Source organism: Cryptomeria japonica, chromosome 5, assembly GCF_030272615.1.
Source record: "Cryptomeria japonica chromosome 5, Sugi_1.0, whole genome shotgun sequence".
Classification (NCBI taxonomy): Eukaryota; Viridiplantae; Streptophyta; class Pinopsida; order Cupressales; family Cupressaceae; genus Cryptomeria; species Cryptomeria japonica.
This window is the reverse complement of record NC_081409.1, coordinates 108,885,794-108,909,674: the sequence shown is the minus strand read 5'-3', so window position 1 is coordinate 108,909,674 and position 23,881 is coordinate 108,885,794. Positions and strand designations below refer to the sequence as shown.

Here is a 23,881-nt window from a genome sequence, read left to right as displayed (position 1 = left end):
TGCATCATAGATATTATCAGCTCAAGAACATCAAGCAAGGAATTTACCAGTTACATGCTATAGTAGAAAGATTAAAAGAGAAATCAGAAAGACGAGCCAGTATCTTGTAACTTTTCTAATCTTGGGGAACGAGATTTTATACCAGCATTGGTTGAGCCATCAGTGCCTTGGATTCAAAATCAGCAACAAGAAAGAAGTTTCCATAATGTTGAAGTTAAGAAACCCGAATCTTTTCCAACATGCATGCAGACCGGGCTAAGTGAGCAATCATTCAGTTCCTCTGAAGAAGAGACACAGCCAGATGGACGTAAGACTCTTTATCCCAAATTGGTTCTTAAAAGGTTCAGGCAATGACTTTCGGTGTGGAATTATGGGTGAAGATGGCCATATTACAGAAGTTGATGTGAATGCATTCACTTGTAACTCTGGTGATATTGAAAGAGGTATGAATGTACCATTATTAGAATCTCTTGATAAAAGGGCCAAGGAAAAGGAAATATTAGAAAAAGAAATGCATGCATGTAAAAATAGTTCAATTGAACCATCCAAAGGCATAAATAGTTTATACTCGTGACCCGCTTGCTTTCTCAATGAAGAATTTGTTTGTGCAAAAGAAAAAGAAACAATTCCTGTCAAATTTGACCCTATGCTTTTAGAATATAACACCCAGGGGTCACAATTAGCAGCATGCACAAATTTTGTTTCAGATGATAGGTTAAAGGAAGAACCTTTGATTTTTTATGCTCCTCTTGTATGTCCAAATGAAATCATGGTTAATGCTGCATGTAAAAAGAATGTTGAAGCGGTGATGAGAATAGAGAAAAATTGGGAAGACCCTGAGAATAAGATTACTTGGGGCAAACTCAATGCACTATACTTGCCAGAAAAATTATGTGATGAATCAAAGGTTAGAAACAATCCTCTTTTTGAATTATATGATTCTCCATCAACTGATGGAAACTTGTTTTCTTCTCTTGACAAAGATGAGCTGGGAAAATATATTTTTGAGAATAGTTCTGAAAATGATTGTTTGAAATCATGTAGCAAAGAGAGGAGAACCACTTGGATATTAAATCTGATATTTTTGACCGCTGTAAACAAATGGAGAATGGTCATAGTGTTGGTATTTCAAATCAGTACCTGAAGACTTCTATTAATGATGGCTTACTGGAAAGTGAAATTGTTATATCGAGCTTCCCAACCATGGTTGATGAATTTTCAGCTAATGAAGAAGAAGATGGGGAGTTAGTGCTCAAAGAAGATAAACTGGTTGAATTGGTTGTTGAGGAGCGTAAATAGTAAGTAATAACCCTGTGATCGACAATGTTGATGACAATCATAGCATTTTTTATCTTTGTCAAGGGAATGTTGATTTGAACCAAGGCATACAATCTGTGTTTTTTCAAGTAGATGGTTCTCAGTTATCTGAAGCAGATTGTGAAGGTATGGCTGGTTATGTTCGAGAGTTGTATCATGAAAAATGGTTGTTTGGGCATGAATGTATATGCAAGAAATTTTTGCATTCCATTAATCTGAGATTTGGCATTGAAGCTATCGCCAGGTGGCAGTTGTTTTTCATCGCATCATATGGCCACAATCCATTGTTCCGCACGGGTGCCTACTTTTCCCAGCCTGTTGATGGATTCATTTGAGCAACCTTGAGCATCTTTGAGGTAGGGCCTTATGGCCATGTATATATTTAGGTGGTTTTGGTGTGTGGTTAGTTTAGTTTCCTATTTGCCTTGTCTCCTTTTTCTTTGTGCCCAGTCACCCCTCCACCCATCGGCAGAGCAACGCCCTTTCCTCCTGCTATTCTTTTGACTCTGTAGCCCAATATTTAATACATTGGTCTTGCTTGAGATTTCGGGTCCCTTGCTTTGTCCTTCACAGTCCTCGTCCCCAGTCAGAGCCAATTGTTACCCCCACCCATTTTTCAAAATTGCTTGTCTATATTAATAGGCGGGTTTTCCTTTTCTTTCTATCGCTCATGTCCTATTGGGAAAACCCTGGCATATCGGAATCATGTTTCAGAGTTCTCAAGTTCCATTTCCACTCGATGTCACGATTCCAGAGGAAAAGCCGATGTTTATCGGGCAGTAGCCAGTAGACCTTACGGCTTCCACTTCTAGTTTCTTCCTGATACTCGATACTCTCTTTGGGAAAGATTGCCAAGCAAGCCGAAAATCACAAAGAGCGTCTCCAAGAGGAAATAATTGCAAAAAGAAACCCCGGTATCTAAGTGTTCACACGATTAAGAAGATGGTGCTTAAAGGAAAGGGCCCTATGATACAGCCAGATAATGAGTATATGCAGGACGACATTCTCTTTGACCTAACCGATCTAACTCGAGAGCTCATAGAAGATAAGGATGAGTTTTTGGCAGTTCTTTGGGTGCTTATCGAAGAGGAGATGAAGGCGAAGATGATCGACAACCAAATCGCTGGTCAGAACCCGGTGCCTAATGAAGAAGAGGCATGAAGTTGGTGTTAGGGTTTCAAGCAGATCCGAAGCAAATATGAACTAACAATTATATGCAGATTTAAATACAAAAGATAAAGAAATAAAACAGGACACAGATAACACAGAGATTTAACGTGGTTCACCCAGAATGGGTTACGTCCACCATACACAGCCGTCCAATCTTTCTTATTATCCAGCAAAAATAGTACATCAACCTTACAATGCCTTAAGCATCCCAGCCACTTATAACATGCGTTTTTAGGGCAACAAACAAAGTCGGCCTTTTTAGGGTTTTATTACAATGTCGGTTTTCATCAACAAAAAACGGCAAAAAAAATTTTCTCGGGGGCTGCCGCCCCCGAACCCCTGCCCGGGGCCCGGCCCGGCCCCGGACCCCGGCGAGGATACGTGCTGAGTGTACAGTACTTTGCTGATCAGTCGCCACATTTCAACAGTTGGTAGTTTTTTATAATGCAGGATTTAGTGCTAATGATGGGACCTTCTGGTAATTTTTGTTTTATCTAAAATCATGTTTAAAACAGTCGTTTCCAAGACCGTTACTCTAGAAGGAACCGTTTCTTGAAAACGGAAAAAGGGACTTTTAGATATAAATAGATAAGAAATAGATGAGCAGAAAAGGAGGGGGGGGGGGGAGGGAATTTTTGGAAAGACAGACTTTGTGTTGTTTTCTAAAAGACAAGTAGAATATGGATATGGATTGAAATTTGTTGTATAGAAATTTTGAACAATTTATCTATATGACTGCACTTTGTGCCACAATAGATGAGTTTCGTATTTTTCTTATGTGAATGCGTTTTGTTCAAGTTTCTGTACGATGAATAATTTAAAGCTTGTTTCCCTCTAATGTTCACTGTTGTATGATATTCATCTTTGCATGAGTACTGAATGACAGTGGTTAATTGATGGTTGATTGGAAAGATTCTTTCATTTTCTCTACTGTTAGTTACTTTTGCCTTGCCTGCTTTTTGGTTAAAAGCACATCCAGAAAAACCCAAATTCACAACATAAGAGGGAGTTGTACCTCTAAAATTCAGAGGAAAGTTGCAAAGCAAATGCAACTTCTCTAACTGTTGTTAACAGTTGGTTCCCTTGTCCGGGGCTAGGAGTCATATTGTCATATTTTGAAGGGAACAAAATCAGTTAACCAACACAAGACAAGATTCATTTTAATGATGAGGTCAAGGGAGAGATGCGAAGGATGAAGGACATCACTACATGAAGAGAGGGCTACATGCTCCATGAGGAGAGAGATTTTGTAATATCCCCCTTAATTTTTTCCCAGTTTTTTCCACAATTACATTCAACACAACACTTGTTATGGTTAGGAAATGAAAACCAAATGCTACTGAAAGTAACCCTCCACTTTTGTTCACCGAGAGCCCAATTTGGGAGGGTGAGAGCATACAATGTTGAGGGGATCGTTAGATGCCAATAACTGAAAATGATTACAATCTTCGGGCGGCAAGCTAGCCCCTTCCTCTTATACAACAGGATATTGAAAACTATGCAATCACCTAGCGATCAACCAGCCAAGGACAAGCCAAAGAACTGAAGAATGCAATCACTCAACCGCTTGTGCAGCGGGAGGACTAGAAATAGATATTAATATCAACTCCACCGCTTATTCAGCGAGAGGACAGAATTACAAACTCAAGATAGGCGACCAAGCCAACCTCTTCCACTTATGCAGTGGGAGCCAACTAAGAAATCCGAAAGATAGCTGTTAGTACTACTAACCAGCTTTACAAATTCATTACAAGATTTCTGAATATAAGAAATATTACTAATCTAAGATAGGCCGCTGAGCCAGCCTCTTCCACTTATGCAGTGGGACAGCAAAAAGACAAAATGTTGTTGTTAGTACTACTAACCAGCATTACAATAAATATGAAATTTGATAGCCAAGTGTTGATTATGAGCTGACAACTACAACAACACCTCCAATCATCATCTAACCACCCAATCTACTCACACTCTCAAAAGCACACCCAATGACCAACTTTCGAAAATTTGATATTTATGATAGCAAGCTGGAAATGCATAACCAACAACACCAAAACACACCAAAATGCTCCTAACTCTTTCAAAACCCACTCAAATCACCCAACAACACACCCAAACTAATAATAAGCATATAGCGACTAAGAACCAACACGAAAACAGCAACAATATAACCCCAAACACTCAACACGCAACCCAATGCACTCCCTAACAAAAACGTCTAAGCTGAAAAGTTCAATTTGCAATTAATTGGAAACTCAATACTAGGGGCTATAAACTTACAAATCTTATCGCTGGGAGCATAGAAATCTTTAGAGCCAATCAAGAGCCCGCACAGGAATCTAGTAGTGAAAATACGCTTCAGCCATGATGCCATCCAACAACCCGGAAACACACAAAAATCTCACACCAAAAACAAAAACCCAACTGAAGCAACCATTCCCAATATGCTCTATCTATTCCTCTGAGTGAGAAATAGTCTCTCCGCAGCTAGGTGTTATCTCTCAAGCACGAAACTGACATAGGCTAGGAAGCTCGCAACTTCGAAACACGAATCTGGCACCATTCTGGCAACACTTCGTTATACAAATTTTCATGGATGCCAAATGAAAGCCCAAGGCCTGTATTTATAACTTTTTGCCAGCCAAATTCAAATTCAAATTCAAATGCTCTCCAAATACGCCCAAACCAAATGACATTCCATTTCATCCACAGTTGGTGTTGCATTTCATTCCATTTCCTTGGACAAGTTCGCCCAACTCACATTCACCCAAAATCTCCCTTTTTAATAAATATAAGTGTATATGGTGAAAATGGATAACAACAATGTTGAAAGACTAAATGAATTCAACCACAAAACCCTAGCCTAACAACAACAAAGATCCACCATAACATATAAAGATTACCTAAGACAAATGCAAATCAAATGAAATCACAAAGATTATACCATCACATGTCCAATAGGGTTTGAATCTCCATTCTTCCTATCTCCATTGATCTTGCTTGATATATTTGCTCTCAGATTTTATATGTGCACAAGAGCTCAACAAAGAACGGAAATGTGGTTGCAAGTAGAATCGCATATGAAAGTGCAAAGGCGTAGTGTAGTCAATTGATCAGGTAGTTAGTTAGTTGGGGGTTTGATAATGAAGAAAGCATCTCCTTATATAGAAGACACTATAAGAAATGGAGGGATAAGATTGAGAGGTGTAAAAGATAAATGGTCGGCTATGATTAGAGGGTGGGTAGAGGAAATAAGAAAATAATAAGAGGGTAAGTAGTGTAGAAATTAAGAGATAAATGACATATGTCATGGGTAGAAAAGGTTAATAAATTAATTAAATAAATAAATATTTATTTAATTAATAGAGGAAGTGAGATCAATTAAATAAATAAGATATTTATTTAATTTAGGAAAAGGGATAATTTAAATAAATAAAAGTATTTATTTAAATGAGAAATAAGGCTAGAAGAGGATAAATGAATTAATTAAATAAATAAAGATTTATTTAATTAATAGAAGAATTAGGCTAAAGTAATTAAATAAATAAAGATATTTATTTAATTAGACATGACAATTTTAGGTGTCTACAATAAGTATCATAAAATAAAGTTTAAAGTGGGCGCCCAACTATGACTTCCAAATAAAAAATATTACTAAGGCAATATACTTAGAAAATCGCCCCATTTGCCTTGAGTTATAATTTAATTATTAACACCATGACGACCCCTTGAAGTCATATGCAAATTTCGCCCAAATAGACTTAGGATAAAATTAATATTTTCTCCCCTCCTAAGTCGTCCATCCATAAAATAATCAAATATTAATACCTCATGCCTAAGGTATTAATATATTAAAAATACCTTCTCAAATACTGATTATTGCCAAATTGAGTCAGAGACTTGTTGATGTGTTTTTCATGCACATGTGAACACAGAATAAAATACCAAGGTATCTTATCCTCTCTTGAACAAAGTTATCCGAATGCTGAAGATTTGCCTAAGGATCAATCGAAATGACTCCAAGGTTCTGGTATGTAGGGTCTCTACGTATGGATAAGCTCTTGTGGTATGATGTGATTATGCTAGATTCACAAGGGGACTTACATTTGAATGCCTGAGCGTTTGATTTGCTGGAGCTCAAGTCATATCTACTCACCGGGATAATAAAGAAAAAGCAAAAGGTGTAGGGTTTAGAGAGTCTAATCTAAGACCTAGAATGTAAGAAGATAGATGAATGACTAGGTGAAGTCCTACTGGGTTGGGTCTCACCATCAGTTTCAACAATCCGACACCAACTCAGTGCAATCTTCTAAGGGATGCTTCGAATATGTTCAAATCGTTACACCATCAATCATTGATCACCATTCAAGTTAATGCATGAACCATAGACGCATAACAATTTGAGATTAAGCTCATTCAATGCCAATTGACCACGCAGGGCGCCCTTACAATTACTAAGAGGCTAGTGGTATGGACTAGGCCGATTCCACATGAGTGCATTCAACAATTTTCTCCATTCAATCTAATTATCTACCATCTAAAATGAAGATTCAACAAGAAACCATGCATATTGCAAAGAAACAACACACTTCACCATAGCTTCAATGAAAATGGAGTTCATTTACAATCAAGGCAACAATTTCTTGCCTTTTCTTCCTAATCTACTCTAACTTATATCTATTCACTATTTCTTTGCTACTAACTATTCTACTGACTATTCATCAACTATTAACTATTAATCTTTACAAATGAAGAGCCAGAGCTTTATATAGAGAGCTCTTTACATTGCAGTGGCTCTAATTAATTTACATTGAATGGCTAGGATTTCAAGATGAAAATCCTAATTAGGGTTTTCTACAACAAACTCCTTTAGCCAATGAGAAAATTACATTCAATGCACGAGAACCAATAGGAAACAGGGGTAGGTACTGTTGACGTGTTTTTTATGACTACGTCGAACACAGAATAAATTGCCTAACAGTCACTTCACTCTCTCTTGATCAAAGTGTGATTACCTGATAAGATTGCAGGAAGATCAGACAATCAACTCCAAGGTTCCTTTATGCTACGGACGTGACTCAATTGGCTGATGTGATTGTTGGTAATCCAAGGGGCCTTACGTTTGCATCATTCTTTCACTTCTTTGTTGTGGCTGGAACTCCATTATCGGATATGGCAATTCTGCAATGTTGCTGCTTTGAACGGACTAAAACGAACTGAAAGAAAAGGGAAAGGGTTCAAAAGGATCTAAATCTACTCCTAAGGGCAGTGATAACAATGAATAGTGCTCTAGTGGACAAATTCCAAATAAACCAAGCTCTGCTTCGCCAAGATCAACAACAACTCCACAAGAACCGGTACAATCTTCTAGGGATGGTAGAGGATTTTCAAATCGAGAAAGTACATTTGAATACCCAAAAACGGCGCAATCCAAACGACTATCCACAATCGAACTCAGCACAAATTTAGGGGGCTTAGACTAACTTTACAATGCAACTTACAATCAGCAAGATGCAAAAAGTATGAACCATGGAAATTCATCAGACACCATTACATTCTCTATTGAAATCAAAGCAGTTTACTATTTCTAATCTAAGTGAGGAAGGTGAAACCATGCAAGCTTTGAAAAAATAATTTAAGTGGACACCATTAGAGAACAATGTTTCACTGTTATTATCTCAAAACTTATCGCAACAATTTCAGACAAAGCTCCCTCCCCTTTTACAAATGAGGGGCTCACCCCTTTATATAGGCCTCAAGCCATGATTACATGCAAAACCCTAATTAGGGTTTTTTCTAAAGATTCTCCACTCAAGATGCAACAAGGTGGGAATCTCCAATTAATAACCCATCATGCCCATATACAATTAATTCCATCCCATTACAATTAATTACATTCCAGAAGTGCCCACTATGCAATGAATGTACCCTCATGCAAAAATCACCTGTGATGCCATATATGCACCATCATCTTCTGAATGTGACGGCTGCATGCAGAAGGAATATGTCATAATGCCATAAATGTGACGGTTGCATGCAGAGAGATGCTTCATTAATTCAACGTCCTTTGACTCGGCTGCCACTTGGCGAGAAAACCTTGGAGAGAGAAAACTTCAAGAGAGAAGAATTTGATCCATGAAGAATTTTTCTTGAAGTTTCTCGAACTCTCCTTGCTCTAGAGGATATTTTCAACAATTCTACACCATCTCCTATTTTTTAGGAATTTCCACAATTTTAGGGTTTTGGTCCAAGAGAGAGAGAATCCTCTCATGTATCCATATCTTCAAAAAATTCTAAATTTGGAGGTGATTTGAGCCTTGAAAATGGATTTTTCAAATTTTTCCCTTGGGGGAGAAATTTCTTGTTCAGTTCATCCCTAATTTCTTCCTTGCCTTAGAAATTTTATCTTCAATTCATCCCTGGGTGTGATTTCTTGTTGTGGAGGAATTCTCCTTTTGAAAGGAATTTGTTCCTTACCCTGAGGAAGGAAATTCTTCATGCCTAAGCCAATTTTCATGATTTCCAAGAACTATGTCCTGAAGGAAGAAATTTCAAACACTTAGTCAATTTTTTACCTTTCTTGGAATTCTGTCCTGAAGGAAGGAATTTTCGACACAACGCCAATTTTTTCACTTTCTTGGAATTTCTTCTTCTTGGGCGCAATTTTGACTTGGTGGAGGATTCAGTGAATTTTGTGAATCATCCATGCCTCCTTGGTTTTGGCGCCTGTCCTTCATCTTGGGCGGATTTGACTTGGTGGAGGATTTAGTGAATTTTGTGAATCCTTGAGACCCTCATTTTGGCGCCCAAGTCCACAGTTGGGCGGATTTTCACCCCTGTAGAGGATTCACGAATTTTTTTCATTTTTACTTGCCTTCTCCATTCTGGCGCTCAAATCACTTCTTGGGGCGAAATTTTCACTATGTGAAGGATTCATGGAATTTTTTGTGAATCCTTAAGACCCTCGTTTTGGCACCCAAGTCCACAGTTGGATGGATTTTCACCCCTGTGGAGGATTCATGAAATTCCAAACATTTCCTAACCTGCCTCATCTAGCGCCCAATCATTTCCTTCAATATTGAAGATGCCACTTAAAGTATAAGTGGCATCTTCAATATGTCTTTTTCCTTTCTTATACTTTAAGTTATATTTCATATATATTGTCAGGATGTTTGAGAGTGGTTTCAGGTCCATAGGAATCATAATGCAAATTCTGGATTTTGGAAGATCTTTCAAGTTTTCAAACAATCAAATTTCAGGCCATTTTCGGATCAGGATGACATTGGTGGATTGATGTGAATTTCTGGACTAGGATGATTTTGCATGCTTTCCTCTTCTGGAATAGGAGTTCCAAACTTAACCATTTTTTGATCCAACTTGTCTGCCTTCTGACTCTTCCGGATTTAGACATGGTCTTCAGGAACGTTCAATCTTCGGCGTCTTCAGAGATATTCAGCTTTCAGTATTTTCCGGTGAAGATCCTGCCAAAAATAGATTTTCCCAAATAGTAAGTGTTTCAAAATGTCAAGGTTTGGGCAAAATAGGTCAGAAAAGCACTTACTAAAAATAGAAACTTCCTAAAAATAGTAAGTTTGATTTTTGGCAAAATGATGACATCCCGGGACTCAGAAAAATCCCTAAAAAATAGGGACTTTCTAAAAATAGAAAGTTGCTCTGTTTTGGCTCAAATTTTACTGGGAGCCTCCTTGCAGGGTCCTAATTCCAGTTGTATGCTTAGTTTTCCAAAACCCTAATAGAAACCCCTAAAATCTAGGACCAAAGGCGGAAACCCTAAAATTGACAAAACGAGCTCTAGACTTCACCAAATATACTCAAACGAAAAACAAATTTAATCAATATGACCCCCAAACACTTGCAAAGCGAAGAAATTGACGAGACTGCTATGAAAAGACCTTAAAAACAAAGCCAAAAGACCGGAAGAGCCTAAAAAGAAGGGGGTCTTCATTTGCAATGGGGCGATGTGTGAAAACGTCACAACAGGTACATCGGAGTTTGTGCCTCCGTGCGCAAGCGTGGTTCACTGAATCTAGACATGCTAATGTGGACCTATCTGACTGGAGGAACAGTGACTGGGATGCCACCTTGTCTTGCGTTTGTGCCTGGTCAAGCAACTTTGTATTTCTTGATATTCAATGTGATGATGATGAGAAGCTAACTTTGATTAACTCTTCTAAAACTATCTGCTTCTTCAACGTACCCTTGCACTGACCTTGGTTGATCCTCCTTCGTCCTTGATATACTTGAGGAGCGATGTACCTTTCCTTGGCTCTCCTGTGTTTGATGAGGCCTCTTCACGGTCAAGTCACTCCTCCTCTGGTAGCTCATATCGCCTTGAAATGTTTGTAAGATCCTTCCTCTGACATTTTGTGATTTCTCGATGTGATAGAATGAGGTCCTTTAGAATATCTTGCTCTATTGCTTGAACACTTGAAGTCTTTAACACTTTAGTCTTCTTCTCTGCACTTAAGGTGTCCTTGATGATGATGAGGTTTGAAGAAGTCATTCTTGTTCTGGCCTGATCTTCCTCCAACTTGATTTTGTTAATCTGCAAAACAAACAAAAATGGTGTTAAGTAAACATGATATATTCGTTCTAACATAGTATTCCTCACTTCAAACCATCAACAAGAAGGCACTATAATCAATTTCGCTTTGGACCCTTTGGAAGGACAGGACCTATAATAAAATTCGCTCTGGACCCTCTCCAAGGACAGGACCTATAATGAAATTCGCTCTGGACCCTTTGGAAGGGTCAGGAGCGAATTTTGCATTTTTGCACAAATTCTTCACTTTCTCATCATTTTTCTTTACTTCAATTGTTTCCAAGGCATGATAACGTCCTAGTTGAGGTTCCAAGGCATGAAATTAGTCCATATTTGAAGCAAAAGGGAGGGTCTTGGGAAAATTCGATTTGGACCCTTTGGAAGGGTCAGGAGCGAAATTTTGTCATTTAGTCTCAAATTCATCATTTCCTTTGCTTCAATTCACTTCTCAAGGCAGGTATACATCAATTCTCTCTCAATCACGCCATAGGGACAAATTTTTGACCTAAACAAGGAACAAATATGTGTTTTTAGGAGAATTCGCTCTATTCTTCCTTTGATGCCATTCATCATTACTTTGCCTTGAACTCAACCTTTCAAACCTCCATCTATCACCACCAAGTCAATTCGCCCTCAATTTAGCTTAAAACAAGATGAAATGGGGAGAATTTCTAAGGATTTCACTCTGGACCCTGTGGAAGGGTCAGGAGTGAATTTTGCATTTTTAGGCTCAATTCACACCCCTTTTCACTTGGCTTTATCTTAGACTTGACTTTTGAATCCTTTTCTTGCCATGCATGACCACCATTCAATGTCTCTAATGAGGAATTAGGTCCTTTGGAGGATTTCACTCTGAACCCTTTGAAAGGGTCACAAGCTTAGATGAAATTTGCTCTGGACCCTTTGGAACGGTCAGGAATGAATTTCTCAAAGTTGCATAAATTCTTTGCCTTTTATATCACTCAATTTACTTTGAAGGCATGGATAAATCAACCTTCCCTCGATCACACCATGGGAATAAGTTTTAGGATGCAAATTAGAAACAAGAAGGGAGATTTAAAGAAATTCGCTCTGGACCCTTTGGAAGGGTAAGGAACGAATTTGAGGAATTAGTCTTAGATATCATTCAAACATTCAAACTTCACCCTCATTCACATTGTTCTCACCTTAGGACATGCTAACAAATCACCTTAAGGAGGCGCCTAGTTCAAAATGTTGGATCAAAAGTACATCTTAACAATTTCGCTTAGGTACCTTTGGAAGGTACATGACCTCTAGAGGAATTTTGCTTTGGACCCTTTGGAAGGGTCAAGAGCGAAATTCATATTTTCACTCAATTTATCCTTCATTTTACTTTTGTTTTGACCTTGGTCTATGCTAGGAAGGCATCCTAAGGGTTTTCCTTGCTCAAATTTGGGATCAAAGCGCAATCCTTGGCAAATTCGCTTAGGTACCTGTTGACGTGTATTTTGTACACAATCATACACAGAATAAAATACCTAAAGGCATCTTATCCTCTCTTGAGAAAATAGTCTCTAACTGCTGAAGATTCGCATAAAGGATCAGTTAGGTAGACTCCAAGGTTCTTTGATGTAGGGTCTCTACGTGTGGACAAGCTCCAGTGGTATGATGTGATTTGCTGGAATCACAAGGGGACTTACATTGAACTTCCGATCTGCTTTGCTGGACACAGGCTCTTACTAACTTAGATTTGGAAAAAATGGAAAAAGGATAAGGGCGAAGAGAGGATCTAATCCTAATACCAAGAATGTAGGAGCAATGATTGATCTTTGACAAAACTCTAACTAGATCTTGTTTTGACATCAATGGAACATCTACACAAGACTAGTGCGATCTTCTAAGGGAGCTTTATGATGTTCAAATCATCACCGCAGGCATAGATACCATCCAAGTTGATGCATATCAATGAAGAGGCGACAAATTGAAATTGAGCTTAAGCTGAATGATTCCAGTTGACTACGCAAGGCAAGTCTGCAATCAACAAACTGCTAGTAGTATGGATGTACGAATTCCACCATCAATCAATCACATTTCCTCCATTCATCTAATTATCTACCATCTAAGATTGAAGACTTCAACAAGAAACCATGCAAATTGCAAGAAAACGACATATTTCACCATTACTTCAATGAAAATGGAGTTTGTTTACAATCAATGGCAACAATTTCTTGCCTTGTCCTCCTATTCTACTCTAATTGCTATTCTATCAACTATATTCTAACTCTTCCAACTATTTACAACTCTCTCTAATCATCTTTTACAAATGAAATGTTTGGGCTTATATAGTGCCCACAATACAATTTGATGGCTTAGATCAATTCAAGATCAATGGCCAAGATTTTACAATGAAAACCCTAATTAGGGTTTGTTACAACCATTACATAACATTTAATGTTTGACCAATGATAAAATTGTATTGCTTGGACACATGTCCCTTTTAGAAAAATCGACCAATGGATAGCCGGGGTAGGTACATCGGAGTTTGTGCCACCTTCCATGAGTTAAGTACATTGAATCTGGACATGCTGAGATGGACTTCACTGATTGGAGAAATGATGACTAGGACGCCACCTCATTTGACACTTGGAACTTGGTAGATATTCAACTTGATGTTGTTGAGAAGCTTGCTTTAATTAATTCATCTGGAACTATTTTGCTTCTTCAACGAGCCCTTGTTCTAACTCCTTGCGTCCTTGATGTGCAGGAAGATGATGTACCTCGCCTTGGAATACTGGATTGAAAGAGTTCGCCCTTGTCCTGGCTAAGACCGTCCCGGCGAAGACCGTTCTGGCGAAGACCGTCCTGGATCCGGCTTGATTTTCCTTGAAGAGACCTCCATTTGATGCCTACACAACATTTCAAAATTAGTACCATGATTTTGCAATACATAACATAAATTAGAGAGCAATTTTTTAGGAAACTTAATGATAAGTCCTTTATTAATCATTTCCTAAAAAACGATTGAGCTAAGGAAAAACAAAATTTCAAAATTAAGGCAATGACAATCAAAATTCGAAATTAAAACAAGAGATCTTGCCATACCTTACTTGAGAGCTTAACTCTAAAATGCAAAATGAATAAAATTCGCCTAGGCGAAATTGAGGTATAAATAGTCTTCAATGTTATCTCCTCAAAAGATCAATTTCGCCACCTTTGGATTTCAACGTGATCTTCAAGTCTTGCCTCTTTGACAATTCGCTCAAATGGATCTTCAAGTTCGCCTTAACAAATCCTCCTAGTCCCGCACCTTTGACGTGGTCTTCAATCCTTGACAAATTCGCTCCAACGAAGTCTCCAAGATATCGCACCACCTTGGATAACCTTGGCACCACCTTGCTTTGTAAACTCCAAATCGCACTTTGAACACAATTTCGCACCTTCTCAAATCGCATGTGAATGAAGAATGATAATGTGAAAATGAAGATTCTCACCCTCCCTTTATAGCGCTCGCCTCATACTTACCTTAAGGCCGACTTTTGTGAAATAAAGCAATTTTAAACGATTTTTAATTAAATAATAAAGGCCGACCTTGACAAAATAAACCCAAGCGCTCCCTTTTGATTTTTATTAAATTAATAATTAATTATTAAATGCCTTTATTTTTAATTAATAAATTTCGATTTTTTACAAAGGCAAAAAATAATTAATAAATACATACCATGCGCTATTTAAATGCTTTTAATTAAATATCGATTTTTTTCTAGCATTTAAATAAATTTAAAAAATGTTTGTTTAGCGCCCAAAAATGAAAAAGTGGGAAGATACGTACCTCATCGCCCTGGTCCCTGACTGAGGGACAGGAGCGATTTTGCTCTTGTGGGCCTCATTTCACTTCATCACCTTCGAAAATTATATTCAACGGATTCGCAATGCCTCCTTTCATTCATTCATGCCTTGAGATCGGTTGAAATTTGGCGAGAAAATCATCTACAACAAAAATCGCTCTGGTCCATTCCTGAGGGACAGGAGCGAACTTAAGCATTTTGGTCCTTTGTTGACGTTTGATAATCTTCAATTTGTCTTCAACGGGTTCGATTGACCTCCTTTCTTGCCTTCGAACATAAAATTTGCTTGATCTTTGCCCAGATCGTACCTTATGAAGAACTTCGCTCTGGTCCTTCAGTGAGGGACAGGAGCGAATTTGACCCTCTAGGCAAAACTTCATCATTTCATTGTTTTTTGATCAAGTCTGGATGTTCTATCATGCTCATTTCGTCCTTCACCATGCCTTTGATGTCTCGATTCGTCCAAACAAGGTCAGGAATGGCTCAACTAAGCATTTTCGCTCTGGTCCCTTGGTGAGGGACACGAGCGATTCGCCTTGGTCCCTTGGAGAGGGACAGGAGCGCTTTTCGCTCTGGACCCTTGGAGAAGGACACGAGCGAAATTTGACTTTTCGCACTCTCAATCAGGATAAATTTGATGGAATATAACAGTTAAGTATAAGAAAGAAGAAAGATAGAAGTTTCTTATACTTTAAGTTATATTCCATATATACTTTCAGGATGTTTGAGAGTGGTTTCAGACCTCCAGGAGTTATATTGCACAATCTAGTTTTTGGAGGTTTTTTCAGTTTCCAGACTTAGTCAAATTTCAGGATCAGGACATTCCAGACTTAGCCAAATTTCAGGATCAGGACCTTACTCAAGCCGGACATGTTATCCTGTTGATCTCCCCGACAGCGCTTCAAGTTATATTCATTTGATAAAATGCACCCCTTTGGACCTTTTCACATCGTCAAGACGTTAAAATCCTGCAAGGACAAAGCAAAATCGGATTTGTAGCTCCAGTCCTTCACTGAGGGACAGGAGCGATTTTTCCCCTGGAGGCATTTCTGTGCTCATGAAAATCTTCAATTTATATTCAATGGAAAGATCTCGCCTTTCTCCATCACTTCCAATTCGTAATTCATCTTGACCCTGCAGGAATAGTAAAATATTTGAAAACGAGCTCCCGTCCTTCACTGAGGGACAGGAGCGATTTTGCTCCTACAGGCCAAAATATCATGATTTTACACATTTTATCACTTCACAAGGCGAAAACAAATCATTTGAGATGCCTAGGATCAAAAATCAAAAATGTCAAAATTTGGTCAAAAATATTCAATTGGACAAAAATTCACATTTCATCTTCAACACTTAGACAAATTTAAGCTCTGCATCAACATTCCAATTGAAAATTAGACCATTCTGGCGAATTCATTGCATTCAAAATTTGCATCCTAGAAAAGGAAGCTCAAAAGCCCTCAAAAACGACTGGATTTTGGCCTGAAAAGACAGAATTTAAAACCCTAAGGCTTGGCCCTAAATCCAGACAACTAACAAACTAACAAAACCCTAAAAAAGCAAAGCGAAAACGAGCAAAACAAGCAAAAAAAACATGGGTCCCCATTTGCAATGGGGCGATGTGTGAAAACGTCACAACAGTACCTTTGGAAGGTACATGATCTCAAGAGGAATTCGCTCTGGACCCTTTGGAATGGTCAGGAACGAATTTTGCTTCTTAGCTCAAATTCCTCTCATTTTCCTCATCTCACTTGGTTGCAACTCACTTCCTAAGGCATGGATAGATCATTTTTCATTCACTCAAGGCGTGGCATGAAGGATTATAACTCATGTTAGAAGCAAGAGAGGTTTTTAGAGAAATTTGATCCTGTACCCTTGGAAGGGTCAAGAGCGAATTTATCTCTCTAGCTCAAATTCTCCAATTTTCCTCAAGTTTTCAAGTTTAAACTTCATGTCCTTGCTCCTTCGAGGGATAGGTAAGTGGATGTTGCATCAATCAAGGCCTTGAATTGGAGGAATCCATCCAATTCGGAGCAAGAATCTCTCACTTCAGGAATTCGCTCTTGAACCTTTGGAAGGGTCAGGAGCGAATTTGGTCTTTGCATCTATATTCTTCCTTGTCCATGACCAAAATTCGTTCAAATGTAGTCCCAAAAACACATCTAAGGTCAACTTCACTATAGTTGAGGCTTGAAGCAACAATTTAACTTGATTGAAAGGCAAGAAGGGAGGTCTTAAAGGATTCGCTACTGTACCGTGGAGAGGTACCTGAGCGAATATTCTCATAATGTGTCAAATTTCCACTATTTGCCTTCAATTTACCTTTCAGACTTCATGATTGTGCCCGATCTTTGCTTCACCATTCATCAACATGACCAAGTTAGACTCTAAAGGGGGTCCTTGACAACTCACTTCAACATTTCACATTCTTTATGCACATCCATGACCTATTCTAATTCACTTTCTTAAGCAAGACCACATTAAGACCTATCTAGCTGGACGCCTGGCAAGGTACAAAGATTCCTTTACTCTTAATCAAGACTTAGCTCTAGCACCATTTCTAAGCCACTTATTGATTCATCTCAACTCAACGAGAGCATCCTATCCAAATGAGCTCTATGGCAACTCTTCGATGCAAAGACTAATAGCAAAAGCCTAAACAACAAAGATAAGAGAACTAACCTAAAACGAAAAAAGAAGGGATCCCCATTTGCAATAGGGTGATGTGTGAATACATCACAACAAGACTGAAGTGCTGGAAATCACCAAAACTGAACTGAGTTGGAGCTCTGAACTGAACTGCTAAAAATAGTCATCTGAGTGAATACAGGATCCTACCAAAATAATACTGCCAGAAATAGCCACTAAGTTGAGTTGCAGAATCCCTGCCAAAAATAGTACTTGCTATAAATAGCACACTGCTAAATATAGTAAATGTTTCCAAAGTGATTTTTACCACATTCTGAGCAACTGCCAAACTTACTAAAAATAGTAAGTCCCGAAAAAGGTCCTCAAATTGGTTTGCATGTTATACCATTGCAGAGCTCTCAGAAAACCCAAAAAAACCTAGAGAACTGAACTACTTCTACCCTAACTTAATAAAAAAAGTTAAGTTGGTCAAACTCCATAACTTGCTATGCATGTACCCTCACTGCAAAGCTTTCTGAAAACCCAGAAGGAATCCAAAATCCAAACTGACAAATTCCAACATGTAAGCCTTTGAAATTGCAGAAACATCCTCCCAGAGGTAGGAAACCCTAATTTATGCTTCTGACTAGCCTACGGGTCTCTGGAATAGGCTAACAGTCCCCAAAACAAACTAGAGCGAAAAAGGGGACATTACATATTTCACCACGTGAAAAGGAGATCAAACCCCAGGCAATGCAAAGGACAACATCAAGATACTCAAGACATCACAACATCTTGAATTTCCTCGGAAATCCAAGATCCAAAGCTTAACATGTGAATTCACGTCAAGGAAATCATGGATCCTCAAGGATGATATGGAGAAGATTTTACCATGATGCTGAAAACTTGGGCAACATGCACTGCAACTTCAAGGAAATCAATCACATCAATGGGATATTCCATATTCAAGAGTTACACAAAGGAAAGGCAAATTTGCGTCATGATGAGGAAATATTCCACTAGTTAGGAACTACATCAAAGAATCCCTTCACATGAGGATAAAAATGCATCACATGGAAGGAAATTCCCAAACAAAAAGACGGAAAGTGAAATGTGAGCGAGGATGAATGATAGCTTCAAAAGAGTTAATCAAAGACTTGATCACAAAGATGATAAAATTTGGGAATATGTCCCATCATCATCACACTGGGCTTGGAAATGTTGAGTATCAAGAGTTATTGCCCCACAATAAAACACTTCTTTGTGGTGATCTACAAGATGTATATGCTGAGTTGGCACTTAGTCATCATCAACCAATCAAGGAATTCCAAGTTAGCACGTCCATGTACAATGTACCTGACTCATCAAAAAGCTACACATGTGGAAGGAACAAAATTCAATGTACCTAACCTCATTTCCCATTGGTTTGCATTAAAAGAGGGACATGTGTCCTAAATGATGTAATTTTATCATTCATCGAAGGGAGGTTAATTGCAACTAACCCTAATTAGGGTTTCATCTTGGAATCTTGGCCGTTGATTTGAGAATCGATCAAACCCATTCATTTGTAATGGAAGAGCTATAAAAGGCCTAACCTTTTCATTTATAAAGGTTAATAGTGGGTAGCAGTCGGCAGTTAGGAATAGCAGTAGAGTAGGAGGAGGAAGCTCGAAGTTGTTGCCAAGACTTGTTGAAGTTAATACGTGATTTTCATTGAAGCATGGTGGATTTCTATGTGTTGTTTCTACATGTTACATGGTTTCTTGTTACTTCTCAAGTTTAGATAAAGTTCATTGATTATAATGGAGAAATGTAATGATATGTGATGGAATTCCGATTCATACCATTTGTGATTTGTTGATTGTAAGTTGCAGTGTATGGTTAGTTTGAACCTCATTAAGAACTAGTTCGATTGTGGATATTTACTTGAACTATGCCAGTATTGGGTGTTTGAATGAATGTTTATGATATGAAAATCCTTCGTTATCCTTTGGAGATTGGATCAGTTTTGTGTAGTAGTTTTGCATGCCGAAGCAAGGCTTGATTATGGAATCCATCTATCAAAGCATCATCTTTTATCATCATTGTTCTTAGGATTAGCATAGACTTTCTTAACCCTTTATCCCTTTTGTCTTTTATTTTCCAAGTTAGCTTAGATTTCACGTTCCAGCCGTGTTCATAAGCGCAACTCCCTTTGTGACTACCAACATTATCACATCATACACATTGAGTCTATCCAAAGCATAAAGTCGACTATTCACATTGTAAACCTTTGAGTTGTCTCATATGATCATTTTTTTAGCATGAGGTTTCTTTGTTCAAGAGAGGATAGAATACTTAGTATTTTATTTGTGTTCAAAGTGTCCTAAAAAACACATCAACAGTACCAACAATAAACAACTTGACTCTAACAACATAATTTTGTCCCCAATTTCATTTTGTTATCATTGGTATTCCTTAAGGTTTTAGACATGCAACATGGTGTGTTGGTATTTTGGTATGGTTTTATCATTGATGTCAACACCTACTAAATACACCTACTTTGGAGATCCAGCAACATTCACCGGCAAGCAGTAATCTGTGCAACAGTTACTGGTATATGGTCAACCGGCAGGATATAATGTTCACCGGTACCTGGAATGACATGGAAGACACTTGGTAATGTCGAAGACATCATGTGGACACTTTATTCTGAAGTAATAATCATTGGTATATTCATATTTGCATATTTGCTTTTACCGGCAAAAAGGTCCAGGTTATCTAGGGTTACACCGGCAGGTTTATCTCTTCCAGATCAGCATGGCACGCTATGGAGATGATTTATTATTGTTGTAAATGCATTAAGCTGACATGATTAATCGGTTATTGCATCGGATATTATATTATTTGTAAAATGTTTTTATTGTAATATCTTGTAGAGCCGACCTACTAAAATTGGTCTTAGGGTATGGTATAAATGTAAGATCTTATTTGTAAGATCAAAGGGTGGAATGCGGAAAAAGATTTAAGTAAAGGTATATGCGAGATAAAGCAGAGGCATACACGAAGACATCATTTGAAGGTGAAGTTAGGTTTTTGTAGAAGCATATCAGCATTACACCGGTACTGAATCCAGCATATGAAGATGCTATTTTGTGCAGTACATTCTTATTGGATTTAACCATCCAACTGTAGTCAATGTGACTCCCATTTGTGATTGAGCAGTGAGTTCTAGGCTGTTGGCCTTTCTGCATGTGCAAACCCCTTTTTGTAAACTTACTATCTGCAGTAGTATCATCTAATTGTGGGTAAGGTTTCCCACCGTGGTTTTTCCCCTTACAGGGTTTCCACATACAAATATTGGTGTCATGTGTTGTGGATGACTTTGTGTTTATGTTTCATGCATTAATTTTTACCAGTATAGCAATTTACTGTTAACACTGTCTACCGGCATACTAAACTGGTTTACCGGTATTAAGTATTAAGTTGGTTAATAAGTTTTTGATTTAAATTTATTAGACAACTGATTCACCCCCCCTCTCTCAGTTGTCTCCGGGACCTAACATGGTGTCATAAAGTTGCTCACTAGATGCATGGGGATTTTATGTACCATTAGGATGCTACTAAAAATGGTGGTGGGTTCATCTATTGTTATCAAGGTTAAAGTTCAAATGAAACATTCACATATACATAGAAGTAATCCCCAGGTCATTCAGATTGCCTGCTAACAGGAATCAATATGTATCACATGTTGGAGAGCCTCTTCAATAACTGAGCTCAAAGTCAGGCTGCTAGTGAGTTTGGATGTAATGTCCTCACTATTTGGCCTTTCCAAGATCTGTGGAAGCTCCAATTTCCTTGGAGAATGTCAATCTTTTCAGGATGGATTTCCAGTAGTAGCAGTGAGTTCAGGAAATCAGAACGAGTACCATGGTACTTTCTGAATGCAGTTTAGACATTCTAGGAGCATTCCACATTTCTTGGAGGAATCTGCTATTTTGTAAAGCATCAAATTTCATTAAGTTTGATAATCTGCAAACTTAAGGTTATGTTCGCATGATCAGAAATCATGATTGGCCTATTCTAGAATTTTCAGCAACTTGATGGTTGTGCCAAAATATAATTAATTTTAATTATAAAGTGACTCGTATAGTTCAAAAGTAAAATAAAATAATAGTCACTTTATAAAGAGATAAAATATGGTTTTTCTAGAAAAAATTTAAATAATTATAAAATATAACTTCTAGAAAGATCCCAAGGGGTTATTAAAGGAGGTTGAGAGAAGTCAATTCCTCATTCTGATATTCTTGGCATTTGATATTTCTTGAGACCTTGCTTGTGGAGTTGAGCAGTCTTCTATTGCCTTATAACGAAAACCCTAAGGTGAAGATTGGTTAAGGTGAAGACATTTCTACCTAGCCAATGCAGATATGGATTCACATACAATTCATGATTGTGCTTAAGGTGAATTTATTGAGATTTGTGAACGAAAATAAATAACTTTGTGAAGCATTCAGATATATTGTTGTACATCTTGTGATATTGGGGTTTGGAACCCAGATAAGGGTTTTCCAGGTTCGTGTATCAACCGCCCAGTTTCTGTAGCTTATTTTATTTGCTGGCTGTCCCATGTTGGTTATAAGCTTTGGAAGAGGCCTTGAAATTAAGGAAGATTGTAAAAAGGAGGCACTTTAAGACGTTAACTTAAGGAAGGGTTTGACGCTATTCTCCAATTCATTCCATCTCCTATATGAATCATTTCATCCCTTGAATGCCAAGGCACAAGGTTGGTAGGATTTTGTGGCAGATTTTAAAGAATTTTTAAAATCATACTACAGCCGCAATATTAATTATGCATAGATTCATTGCGCAGCAGTTTGTGAGCAAAGTTAAGGGGACTGTGGAATCTATAGAAGGCCATATACAAGGCATATATTTCTAGAAAATTTTGCTGAGTACTAAAGAGGGTTTATTACACCATATTTGCTACAAGAGTTGCAAGAGATCTTGGTATAATCAGAAGGGAAATATAGTAGTCTATATAATTGCAGTTTATAATTTGCAGCAATAATATTGGGATTAGAACAGCGATATTTATCAAAAACCAAGCCTTCCATTATTCAAGCATTGTAACTGTGAGTTATGAATCTTTTCTGTAGTTTTAATACTATTCATGAACTTTATGAATTGTTTGATAAAATGCCTATGTATTTTCCTTTGAGTGTGAAGTGTCTATGAAATTGCTTATGCAACTGGAAGTTAGTATTAGCTGTTTTTAAACAATAAGATTCAGAATTATTGAACAAGCCCTTGAATCCAAACTGTTAAAAGAAATGCTTATGAGCAAAAAAAGTTAAAACATGTAAGATTGTCGAAAATTCTTGGCAGGGGCATTACACTGGATTTGCATTTGAGCTTTGAAGCATGAGCCCCTCCAGCTCAAGGTCGTTATTAACAAGTCAATCCATTTCAAAAACATTTCTAAGAGATAAGAGGAACATTTCTAAAGACATAATAGGCTTTTTCAACCTACTGGTAGAATTTGTCCAAAACAACATTATTTACAAGTTGTAATCAAAGGTGCCCTAATTCCATAAAACACATATGGAAAATAGGCACATTTCCAGATTGTACAGATTTTGGAGTTGCTCAAAATTACATTCCTTCAAATATTAATTTATGCATAAAGGGGGAAATAAAGAAAAAAATAAAGAAATAATAGGTTGGTTCTAAGCTAAATTACTTCATCAAAGTCTCGTGGAAGTACAAAGAAAATACATACTATAGATTTTGAGTAAGAGAATCATTTCAAAGTCAATCCCCAAACAAACAAAGAACGTATCATTTATCCTATCCATCTCTCATGTAACTTATAATTCTTGCCAATATGAGGTTAATCTTAATAACGAAGTGTTTAAAGCAATATGAAGGAATGAAAGAAATATACTTCAACGAGGTATCATACTGACAAACTATAAAGTTCGATTAAGATTAGTATTTGACTGAAACTTATTGCACATAAGAAGATATTCAATTTTGTTTGTTTGTCAAGATGCCATGTGTATAAAGCATGAATAAAGATGTCAAAAGAAAAGGTAAAAAGTAAAATAGAAATATTCACAGAGAAAATTAACCATCATTATGCATCAATTTCTGAATTCGTATCAATGAAGCACCTGGAAATTCCTGGATAAATTTACCAAGCAGCTGTTCACTGCGGCCATTCAATTTACCCGTTCCATAGGAATCAGCTGTATCAAAAAGATTAATGCCATTGTCAACAGCCAAATTAAATATAGCCTGCAGTTCATCATCCATTGACTCCTGATATCCCCATAATAGCTGGTTACCCCATGCCCATGTACCAAATCCCATTGGCGATACAGTCAATTTGGCAATCTTAACCTGCAAAATGAACCAA

At 37.6% G+C, this 23,881-nt stretch overlaps 1 protein-coding gene across 1 annotated transcript in view; it reads right to left on the bottom strand.

The window, feature by feature from the left end:
* LOC131067191 (pyridoxal reductase, chloroplastic) overlaps positions 1 to 23,881 on the bottom strand; it is a 207,096-nt gene that overhangs the window by 70,678 nt on the left and 112,537 nt on the right. The window contains exon 2 of the mRNA XM_058002143.2: positions 23,637 to 23,865. Coding sequence (XP_057858126.2) covers positions 23,637 to 23,865 — 229 coding nt within the window. The remainder of the gene's footprint in view (positions 1 to 23,636; positions 23,866 to 23,881) is intronic.